Source organism: Aulonocara stuartgranti, assembly GCF_965226115.1.
Source record: "Aulonocara stuartgranti genome assembly, chromosome: 3".
NCBI lineage: Eukaryota > Metazoa > Chordata > Actinopteri > Cichliformes > Cichlidae > Aulonocara > Aulonocara stuartgranti.
The window spans coordinates 1,157,560-1,169,992 of record NC_138941.1 but is presented as its reverse complement, the minus strand read 5'-3'; the positions used below and the strand labels follow the sequence as shown (position 1 = coordinate 1,169,992).

The following is a 12,433-nucleotide window of genomic DNA, read 5'->3' as shown; positions in this document are numbered from 1 at the left end:
CTGCCTGTTGTGGTTGTGACAGCTGCTCGTAGGAGAGTTTGTTTGTAGGAGGTGGAGATGTTCTCAGATCAAGTGCGTAATCGTCTCTTTGTGTAGACGCTAAAAGCTGTGAGCCAAAACTCTCTGCTCTGAAACTCTTCACTCAGTCCTCACGCTGAGAGTTTAGAGGCTGAACTTCTTGTTCCTCCATAACACTTTTCATGAAACAGCAGAAATGAGCTTGTGTTTCTCAGCAGTGCGCACACAGAGAACCGATCCTCTCTGCTCAGTCTGAACAAATCAAAGTGAAACGTCAGTGAAAACACAGCTGCTGATCAAACTGTGTCAGATTAATGCCTCAATGTTTCACTGTGAGGTTAAAAAATACATAAAAATGATTTAAAGAAGTAGGAGGCAGATTTTCACAATAAGAGCACTTTGTTTTTAATTCAGTTAATGTCAAACTGTCATCAACACCTCTGTGTTGTCTCCGTCTCTGAGCAGATTCAGGCATTACTCAAATAATAAAGGCTTTTTTTCACTATTATACTTTTCATTAGTCTCCAGGTTGATGATTATAAACAGAATTATTAAAGTTTTTATCATTTCAGGCTGAAAATCAACATGAATTTGGTTCTAATCAAAGAAGCTCCTTTAATGTGTGTCATTAAAATCCTCACACAGACTTAAAAAGGCGACATTAACATTAAAATAAATGAAAGAAGCTTCAGCTGAGAGCTTCATGCAGTCATCATCAGCAGCTCATAGCAGTCACAGCTCTTTATTACGCAGCTTTGCAGGAATTAAAGTGGCTGAAGTGTCAGAGTTTGTGTGAGAAGCTGCTTCATGGACAGCTGTACACACGTCTTTATTATTTCTTCATAAATCAAACACACAGGTTTGTCTGCAGATGATTTAAAGTGTGTCGTTGTGCAGTTAAAGCTGTTTGTGTGACGCCCTGACCTCCTGTGAATGAAACAGCCAATCAGATCCATCAGAGAGAGAGCAGGAAGTGTTGTGTGTTTGTGACAGAACAAGGAAACAGTGATGATGATGAACATAAAGGTCCTCTGATGTTTCCTGTTACAGTAACGCTTGTTCATCTGTTGCTCTCCTACACTTTCCTATAAATAAAGGAGAAAAAGTCCGTTTAGTTTCATTTCCTACAGCTCAGAGTTACACTTCACATTCCTGCTGTCACATCAAAAAGCTTCACTTTGGTCCAACATCTACATGTTAACATGAAACACAGACAGACTCAGAACATCTGGAACATCTGCACTTTGACCCAAACTGTTATAGCAGGATATTTTCTGCATATTTCTTATGTTGGACCTGTTTGAACTGTAAACGACCTGTAATCATCTGTAAATGGTGTGAGACACACTGAGGCCACCTACAGGGCAGCTGGGGAACAGCAGGGATCTGAAATCATACGAGACGTTAGTGAGTGAGAAGAACAAACGGACTTAAGATGGCTCGAAGTGATCAAAGTTGGTCTAAAACAGAAGATAAATCCAAAGCAGCATCAGATGAATGTTACCATTTCCAGTTACGGTGCCCTTCATCTAATATGGAAATGTGTTGTTTTTTTTTGCCGTGTTGTTGTTCTTCCTATTGTGTTTAGGCCAGAGATGCTCTTCAAACAGCGGACAGACATGACCACATTACAAGAACATGGTGTGAGTCCGATTTGATATTCCAGTCAACGCTGAGAGACCTTAACCAGGAAGTCAGAGGTCAGCTGATGCTGCGAGCAGGAAGTGAACCAAGGGAAAGGTCCACTCTACTCAATCTCAAAGAAAATATGCTGGTATTTGTTGATGTTGATGGTACAATAAAAATATATAATATAATAAATAATAAAATATCATGTGATGATGAGATGTGTTGTTGGTGTTTGTATTTTCTGTAAATGTCTTTTTTAATGTAAATGCTTTGTTCCAGACGGACAGGGAATCAGTTGCTGTACGATGACATCATCTTGATGTTGACGAGGAGGGCGAGAAAAACTAGTTTTGTCCTGCAGATGGCGATCTTGCACCGTGTTCAGAGAGCCGACACTTTGATGGTGCTGCTCTACTCAGCTTACTTTAGCCTGGGTTGGACTCTATATGAGCAGCTTCCACTCTGGTTTCACTCTTAAACACACTTGTTTGATTTCACTTGTAAAAGTTGAAGAATAAATATTTTATTACAAAATTATTTGTTGATGCATTTTTTTAGGGTCAAATATCTTGTTTGATTTGAGGAATGAACTGTTAGGGTGGAAAAAGTGAATCAGGTTAAAATAGTGGTGCTTTATATCAGTGAAGATGTATAATGTAATTTAAAATGTTGATGATGGGTTGTAGTGGGCTTGTACTTACAAAACTGCCTCATTTTATTGGAACGATCCACAGTTGCATCCATTCACGGATGACATCTGACATCATTTGACATCTGGTCTGAACACGTTTGTACACAAGATGCCTCAGTTCTGGATGTTCCCACAGACTCCTCTGTGCACCTAAAGAAAAGGTCAAGGGTCAGCAGCACATGTAGTTGGGACAATTCTTCAGTCGCACAAACTACATAATCATTTTCCTCCAATGACGACTTTTCACTTGCAGAAATGGTCCTGTGTGATTTCCAGGCTGTGATATAAAAACTAGTTCCTAATGGCAGCGACTCACTCAGTAAACATGTGTTTCCTTCACCAACCTCACACACAGATCCAATAAGATCAGGAAGTGGGCAGTATAGTACAATATGTGTTATTCTGTGCTGCACTGCCCAAACTAAAGATCTGCTGAAGTGTTGGAAATGATCCAGATGTTTATTTTGGACGATACAGCAGAAGATCAGACATGAAAGTGGAGATAACACAGAAGACCTGCAGCAAAGGTCAGAGGTCAGACTGGGCCCTGGATTCAACAATGAGCCAATGATCATCAAGCAGTGACTAAAGCAGAGCCCTGACGTTCTGACATTCATCACACAGTCAGAACAAATGTCTGCTGATGACTTCATCTCATGAAACGACTGATAGATGTCAGTTCATTGATCAGCTGAGCTGCTGATCTTCATCGTCACAGAAACATTCAGCTTGTTTCAATCAGTAAATAACTCCCACTACTCCCAGTTTGAACTGTTCCCACTCAAAATGCTGTGAGAACAATGATCATTGTAGAACTTCACAAACATCACGTGTTGTTTTCCACATGTAAGATCAGCAAACACACAGAAACTTCCTGTTGCCACACACGGCCTCTAAAATCTCTTCCACGCTTTCTGTCTGAAGTCCACTCTCTGTGTCGGATCCACAGGAAACAACAAGATCTTATTAACATGGTTTTCAATGTGTCTCCTTCCAAAAAGTCCAACCAATGAACAAATGTGTGTATTTGTGGAGGCCGAACAAAAGCATGACACATTTCTCTGTTTCTATAAACTGGAGTCAAACACAAACATGAAGAGTTTCACTGACAGACTCCAAAATGCCCCCACAGTGGATCAAAGGGAAATCCTACAGTGTGGCCAGAGACTCTTAATGGCTCCAACATCAACACATCCACAATGTTGGATCCAGTTCTGCCTCACAGAGTTACTAAGACACACCCTCTGCCAGCATCACAACAGCTCCACCTGCTTCACCTGCCTCCTCAGCATCTGTACACCTGAAGAGAAAAGAAAGGCTCCAACAGCTCAAATCTACAAAGGATTCATGAAGTTTCATCCAACAATAACATGTTTGCCTTCCACAGTGTGCTGTTAGACACCACTGTACCTCTGCCATTTCAAAAAGAGCAGCTTGGGAACATTTTGGCTCCAAACACTTTGTGTTTAAGTTCTTTGTTTTCTTTGTGAAGCCGACAACATCTGGAGCTTTGTGACTCATAGAAACATCATTTTGTTCTTTAGATGACAGCAGATTGGGACTGAATAATCAATCACTATCAAACCAATAAAGACAAACATGCTGATTTTACAGGAACTTTGTTGGAGAAGCTGCAAAGACATGAAACTGGTGGAGATCCCAAACCAGTTGATAGTGCTGGTTATTCCAAATAAAGCTGTTTCCCTTTGAGATGAAATGACTTTGTGTCCTGATATATAATAAAGATGTTGTTGTTTTTGAGCCCCTGTATTAAAAGTAGTTTAAAGTCAGCTTGAGTTTGATGTCTTTATGTCAAAGCTGCTCATGATGTTGAGCTGCTGATGGAATAAAAACAATATAAAAGCATGTAGTCCAGACTTAAATGTAGCCTGTTGTTAGCTGAGGTCCACACACAGTGTTTGACAGTGTAAAGTGTGTGAAAGGGCTGCTGGTGGAGCTCACTAGGATGAGCAGGTGACCACGAGGTGGAGAGCAGCTGGCCTGGCTTTGACCCGGGCCACGCCCCCTTTCTCTCTGCTTTGCTGTCACTTATCTTCACTGCTCTGTCCAATAAAGCTGAAAAAGGCCCCGAATCAAAGAAATCTGCTGCAGCCTCTGAAACGTCTTCTGTTTCCTTCCCGACGGCTTTTTCACCGTCAGCCCATCAGACAGTCCAGCAGCATTTATGATGATGTCATGATGTTGAAGAGGCTGCTACGGTGGCCTCCCATGACCCCCAGCCTCATCACAGCTGAGATGCAGACATTTGAAAACATTCAGCAGACAACTGAATAACAGTCCAACACAACAGTCTGTGTGCAGACACACACTGACCTTTCATAGAGTCAAACACAGCTGGTTGAGTCATTTCTCTGTGAGTCTAAAGTGAATCTAGTATTTGAAAGTCCACTTCCTGTATTTGTTGTTGAAGACTTCTTCAGCTTCTTCTCAAGGACATCAGCTGCTTGTTTGGCAGCAGAGGCAGTTAAGAAGCTTCCTGAAAAACACTGAACAGTGAGTTCACTGTGGCATATGACAGATTCAGCTTTCTGTGTGCAAATGTGTCTGTGTCGACCTTTCAAATGCTGTTGAATCCAAAACATCAGCGGCTCCTCGGCTGCTCACTTCATGCACTTCTGTCTGTGTGACAGTCCAATGACATCACAGCTGTTTCCAGCCCCAGTGTCTCAGGACTGGACACCTTTAAACATGTCGAGGATCAAACAGCGTCCAGCTAAACACACATGAAACTATCAGAGCTGACAATCATTCCAATAACATCTAATGGTTCATGTATGTAGACACAGGACTACAAGGAAATGGCTCTCAGCATCTGGCTGTGGGAACACATGAGTCCCTGTTTGTGTTCAGATTGTGTGCATGTTTTAGACGTGTGTCACATGTAGAAACACAACAATCCCACAATGACACACAGATGTGTTTGACACAGCTGTGCAGCTGTAAGTTGTTTCTAATGATTCATTGAAGCTCTTCTAACATTCTGGAGACGATCAGTACATGAATCTGTTCAACACGACAACAATTTGACTTCAGTGTGAACGTTTGCATTAAATAACCTTCTTCATCCAGCTGACAGCATCTTCATCCTATGATGTGAACAGTTCCTCCTGTTGATGACAAACCTCTGACAGGATCTGCTTGAGGAGCTTTTTCATGTGCAGCTCTCTGAGCTCAGGGCTGAGCTGCTGTTTCATCTTTAAGAGCTGCTGCCTCCTCGCCGGACTTGTTCTCCTCTTCTTCTCCTAATGACACCATTTCTGCTTCATATTAAATTCAATAAAGATGCTGACATGTATCTGTAGCAGCAACATCATTGAATCTAGAACAACTGGAGCCAAACCAGTGGCTCTGCTGGGATCACTGGTGAGCCAACACTTCCTTGTTGATGCAGATTTCAGGGCTTCCTTTTGCTCCTCCGTTATAACTGTTCTCTCTTCTCAACACATGATGACACAAAGGAATCAGCAGTGACAAAGATGATGCTGAAGAGAAGCACACACTTCACACATATAACAGAGCAGTGCAGTTACACACACCTCTGCTCGACATCAGGCCTCAAACAAAGACACAAAACACTAACTTGACTCTAAACAGAAGAAACCAGCAGCTGTTTCTGTTCTGTGCTTATTTATATTTGACACACATGCTTCTCTTTGTGCAAACACACATCGCACTATAAGGGTAACCTCGCACACAATGATTGGACAGCACAGTGATGATGCTGGGAGATCCTATACGCAGCAACACAGAAACACTGAGAACTTTAAACAATGATGGAAAGTGTTATAAATGACTTGTTGGCCTCTGATCTGTCACAAACAGCTGAAACGTGTCTCTCATGAGTCACATGAAGGTTTTTGACAGAAAGGACAAAAAGTAGCTGCAGTCAGTTTGTGTCATTTTTATATTTATTCATCTGGGAGAAAAATCTGAGGGACATTAAAATGTGTTTTCAACAGAGACAAGAACATGAATATAACAGAACAGGTAAATGAACATGTTTCAAGTAAACAGCTGGACTGATCAGGTCCAAACACAGAGTGATAAACTTGTCAAACAGCTGTCATATCTTTATATAGAAGCTCTTTATAAATGCTGCTCACTGCAGTCTGTTTACTAATAATGTCAAAGTGTTAGAAACACAGAAACATCAGAATGGTCTTTGTTCACAGAAACCTGTCTGGGATCCTTTGTTGTTCTTTTGATGCAGAGTTACATTATAAATATAAAGAGTTATTTCAGAGTCTCATCAGTTTTCCTGCATGTCTTTATTTAACACATCAGCAGGGCTGAAGCTCTCATGTTAAACACACACTGATCTATGGACACGTTCATGTGTTTCTAACAGAACCAGGCTGTTATCAGCCTGCACTAACATTATGTCACACACACTGAATGTAACAGTGACAGTTTACATCATCACACAATCAGCTGTGATTGTTTCACTGTCATCAAACGAGTCAACAGGAAGTAGAATCAATAGAAACCAATCATTTACTGACAGCATGTCTGATGGAAATAAGTGCAGATTATGTATGAAGTCTAACTGCACACAGTAACTGTGTTACAATAAGGACTTAACAGCGCCCTCTGCTGGAGTGTTTCAGTACTGCGTTAACTAGAATACACCACCTCCTCCTCACACCACCTGCTACAGCTCTACTCTTCTATGACTACAGTCATCCACAGCACTGATGTGAGGTCACATGGTTCATATGTAAGGAGCACAGCTGACCTCAGGTCAGTTTAATGACTGTGAGCAGCAGCTGTGTTATTGTCACTGTGACAGGGAGACACTCTCAGACACAGCGCTCATGTCAGCTTGTTCTCATGCAGGAGGATCAGGAGCTCCATGTTTGTCTTTCTGTTTGAATCATGATGTGTTTGTGCCATCAGAGTCTGTCATGAGTACTCAGGGTTTCACAGCAGCTCTTCTGGATGCTGACGAGGACTCCAACCTCATGTTTCACCTCTCTGAGCTTCTGATGTCTGTGAACACTCGTGTTTCTTCTCTGGGCTCATCTGGACAAAAACACCTTTCTGTGTTTGGCTGCAGCCTCATTCTGACTGACAGGAAGTGTGTTATCCATGAGCTGCACTTCTGTCAGGAAGTTTCCTGCTGTGTTTCCTGTCTGTGGACAAACACGAGTGTTCCAGCTGAGGACTTGGTTCCTTCCACCTGTCCATACAGGACATCACGCTGTCTGCAGCTCTGTAAATGCAGCTCCAGGTCCTTCCACGTGCTGCTCTGTATTTGTGCAGTTTGTAGTGTGTCCTGGGAAACGTAGCACACATGGTGTTCTTCTGCTGTTTCCTCCTTTCACTGAGTGTGAAACACTGACGCTGTGCTGTTGTTCACAGAGGGGAGCTGATTCTAGCTGCAGCTGGACTCTGTCATCTAACTGAATGTGTTGGTGCTGATCACGGGGCTCTGAGGGGGGAGCAGCAGGAGGACTCTGGATGCTGACGTCAGTGTATCTGTGGAAGCTCCCACAGCGTGTCTGTCATTCAATATTGTGCTGTATATTGTATCTATGCAAAGATGAACAGACTGTGTGTTCACTGGTCTCTGTGCTGCAGCTCTGATGTCATCATCACTCCCTCCTCCACCCTCAGCAGTCCCAGCATGCTGCTGTGGTGCACCCCACCCTCACTCTACACCTGAGCCACAGACCACACCCTCCACCTCAATATACACCACAGTTTTCTCTGCTGTGGAAATGAGATCAGGAGGAAATCATCATTATTATTATTTAATAAACGCTCACATTAATGTGGGCTTATTTGTTTCATATTAGAAACATTAGTTGAGTGTTTTTAGTATAAAATGGTCAAAGTCCCTCTTTTTGCTCCTCCCCTCACCTGTGGATGGGCGGTGCTGTTACCGTGGTGACAGCTTGGATGTGTTTCAGTCCTGCCTGGTTATCACTGCAGGAATCTTTCACATTTATTACAGGTAATAACTCTGATTTTTCTGTGTATTATGAACCAAATGTATCCTGATACACACAGAGATGGATGAGCAGAGGTTGTTTTTGCAGTTTATGTAGTTACTATGGACTTAATGCATACATATTATTAAAATTAGGGCTATAACAGTTGTATTGATGTATAGCAACTTGAAATGCTCCCACAAATGGCTCCACAGCATGTAAAAATATAACAAAAGCTCTGGCGGACTTGGTTCTGTGGTCAGTCTTAAAGGGTGAAGTTAAACTCTGTAATCTTCACTGTGTCACAGAGTTCAGTGAGTCCCGTTATTCACAGTATCAATCAGATCATCAGAGAACAGCTGATCAGCAATCAGTGGTGCCAACAGCGCCTCCTGTGGTGAGAGGATGCAATAATGCAATGTAGCATTTTTCCACTCAACACTTGCAGTCATGGAAACTGTCTGTTGGATCTGTGTGACGTTGCTTTCTTGGTTAGAGTTCCTCACAAATGTCCAGATGATTCTTCTAATGAGGCGTCGACCATGTTTGCAGCTCTTTGGAAGAAAACGTCGCCCTTTGCCATCCTTACTTTTCTTTGACTTCTTCAAATGCAGCTGAACTCCAGCTGGTATTTTCTTGGACTTTGCAGCTGTTTCTGGTCATCAGTTCATTCCTGCAAACCTCTGAAGCTGAACAACAATGATGCTGCATTGCTGGCTGATCCCAAAAGGTTGATTCTGTTCATCTGGACGTTTTCAGAAACGTTTGCTCACTGATCAGGTGACTTCTTCAGTCTCAGCTGACTGCAGCTTTACAAGCTTACAAACAGCACATTTGCACAATGACTGAAAGCAGCAGCACCTGATATATATGATACTAATATAATACATATACATATATAATCCATACTAATGATGAAGGAACTGAGCTCACAGTCCATTGTTCATTCAGTGAACTACTCAGTTTATTTTGGGCCTCAGAAATGCTCACTCTGTTTGTACATCACTGTCAGCAATAGACTCATTCTGCTGTGTGGACAGGAACACATGTGACATCACTTCCTGTTTGTTTGTGACTGAAGAGGAAGAAGTTTACAAGGAATCATTTAGAAGAGTTTCAAACATCAACTGATTGAATCCATGAATCTGAAAACGTGTTTGTGAGTGAAAGAGACAGACATGTACAGACTGAACTATCTGTTCAACAGTCAGAGTGTTTCTGTAACAGGAGACACTCTTTACACTCCACTCAGCACAGGGACACTGAGGAACCAGACCAGACTGTAAACCCAGGATAAAGAGTTTGAGTAAATGTGGTGTTGAAGGTGTGGAGGTGGATCAGAGTGTCAGAGGAGACTCTGTAGAAGGACAGAGTGCCAGCAGGACAGTCCACATACACTGCTGCTCTGTTAGAGACAGAGGAGGAGGAGGAGGAGGAGGAGATCTGTGTTTTTATCTTATTGTGCCAGACACACTGAGGACCTTCATCAGTGCAGTACAGACTCCAGGACTGATCATTCCCTCCAAACCAACAGTCATCATTGCCTCCTTTCCTTCTGATGCTTCTGTAACTCACTGATATAAAAAGCTCTCCTCTCCACTCGACCTCCCAGTAACAGCGACCAGTCAGACCATTTCTACACAGCAGCTGAAGATAAACATCAAATCTGTCTGGATGATCAGGATATGACTGAACCTCCTCCACACGTGTCACCTTCCTGTTGTTGTCAGACAGTTGGAGCTTTGTGTGCACTGTGTTTGTGTCGATTGTGAGTTGACAGGAATCTGATGGAGAGAACAAACACAATCCAGCTGCAGTTATTGATCCATCATCTGTTCATTGATTGACACTTTGATGATGACTCCTGACATGATGAAGATGGTTGAATGTGTGCTGCTTTGTTTTCATGAATCCCATTAAAAACACACTTACACTTCCTCAGACCTGGTCTCAACCATCGGACTCCAGCAGGCTCCACCCTGAAAGGAGGAGGGGGGTCAGAGCAGCACAGTCAGCATGCACACATGGACATTACATGGCTCTCACACACACACTGTTACACACTGAGCTCAAAGCTCGGCTCCACTGTTTTATTCAAAGAAATCTACATTTATTTATCAGCACATTTAAAAACAGCTTGAGCCAAAGTGCTGCACAGAGTAGAGAGAAAATAGGAAACATACACAGTAATGACTATAAAGACTGGTCAGGATTGAAAGCTACAGAGTACAAATGTGTTTCCAACCGGCTTTTAAAAATGTCCAGTGTTGGTGACGACCTGATGTGAAGGGCGACTGTTCCAGAGTTTGGCTGCAGCCATCGATAAAGCTCACCTCTGTTTTTACGTCTAGTTCTGGTCAGAAGCTGCTTATCTGCAGACCTGAGGGCTCCACTTGGATTCTTTTGTTAAAGAGAGATAAGATGGAGCCAATCCATTCACAGATTTAAAGACAACCAGATCTGGAAGTGGATTCTACCACGTACTGGTAACCAGTGGAAAAAGCTGGTGATGGGTCGTCTAGCACAGACCCACCGCTGGAAGCAGACAATTGATGAGGGAGAGAACTGTGACAGCGCCGTTCCTTCACTTGACCTCAGTCGCTCTCGTCTGCTCCCTCGTAACACTGCTCTTTATTGAGCTTACATGAATATGCACAAGTTCATTATGACGTCTTACACAGGTATGAACAAAGAGTACCAGTCTGTGCATAGTGTGTGTGTGTGTGTGTGTGTGTGTGTGTCTGTGTGTGTGTGTGTGTGTGTGTGTGTGTCTGTGTGTGTGTGTTCCAGATGTGACCCTGTGACCCCAAAGCTGGTGCTAAGAGTCCAGCGGTCCCCCTAACAAAGGGCTCTTATACTTAACCAGACACAGAGTAGGTGTCCTCCTACACCAGGGGTCTCAAACTCGCGGCCCGCGGGCCAATTGCGGCCTGCCAGACGATAGTTTTTGGCCCCACCTTAATATGAAAATGTAATGTTAGTTTGATAATGTATGACACTTTACAGTGTTGTGGGCGGAGCTGAATTAACCCACCAATCAGGGTGGGATATGGATCTCAGGGGACACCAGCCGGGCTTGATGCAAGCAGGGAAACATTTCTCAATGAGTCAAAGTTCCAGCAGCGTTGCCCTGGAGTGTTTCTTTCTTTCCTGTGCCTGGCTGGCTTCCTCCTTTCTATTGGGCAAACGCCGACATTCGCCCCAGCGCGCTGCGTTCACAACACTTCAAAAAAAGTTGTTTTTTTAAGTTGCTGCCCAGCGGGACATTATACGTATATAGATTTATACACACGTCAGTGGGATTTAAAGTTATTTTTCCACAGAGAGAGATCTCATATTAACTCTCACAGTGATGCGTAGGCGGCGGGATAAAAGAAAAGTCATGAACTCAATGCAGCCCAATTTAGTCTGCAGTCACATAGCGACACCTGTTCATCGGCAACAACAGTCCCCGGTAACCCGGACTAATTATAGGGTCGCACCGTAATTTGTGGCTCCATGTTTTTATTTGCATCACTGCGTTTGCATTGCAGCAAACATGAACATTACATATATTTCAATATAATGTAAAAGCAGTCAAAACAACTAACATCAGAAACAGCTGATGTTATTTGTTATATGTCACGGTGTCATTTCCGCTTCTTTCTCCTGTAACAACAGCCCGGCGCCGTGAGCAGTCGCCTTTTTTGCGCTCGCTATCCCTGCACTTTCTACCATCTGCAAACGCCACGGTGTTCGTGTCGTCATGAAAGACATGAACATCGAGCGTAAAAACAAAGGAGACTGCTACCGGCTTTTTATCTGCCGATCGCCGTGCTACGGTTGCAAGAAAAAGAAGCAGAAATGACGTTCTCTACGCGTTGAGACGTTCCCCGTCCGTCGGCTAAACGCTTGATTGAAACTTCAATGCGACAGTGACACCAAGTAGAATTATAAATGTCACATAGCCCCAAACATGTCTTTTTCAAAGCCTGCGGTGAAGAGAAAGGTTGGTGATGAGCACCGACAATTTCAGGAAAAGTGGGCAATGCAATATTTCTTTGTTGAGCACAGGGGCACCCCGACCTGTCTTATTTGCACAGAGAAAGTTGCGCTGCACAAGGAATACAATTTGAAACGTCATTACACAACTAGACATGCT

At 43.1% G+C, this 12,433-nt stretch overlaps 2 protein-coding genes across 3 annotated transcripts in view; one reads left to right on the top strand and one right to left on the bottom strand.

Moving 5' to 3' along the window:
* LOC309702383 (uncharacterized protein) overlaps nt 1-2,237 on the top strand; it is a 46,780-nt gene extending 44,543 nt beyond the window's left edge. For both annotated transcript variants that reach the window (XM_082527098.1, XM_082527097.1), the window contains exons 2-3: nt 1,607-1,792; nt 1,927-2,237. In XM_082527098.1, the coding sequence (XP_082383224.1) occupies nt 1,607-1,792; nt 1,927-1,956 (216 nt within the window). In that variant the 3' untranslated portion in view covers nt 1,957-2,237. The remainder of the gene's footprint in view (nt 1-1,606; nt 1,793-1,926) is intronic.
* LOC309702163 (uncharacterized protein) overlaps nt 1-12,433 on the bottom strand; it is an 854,297-nt gene that overhangs the window by 467,393 nt on the left and 374,471 nt on the right. The gene's annotated exons all lie outside the window — the stretch shown is intronic.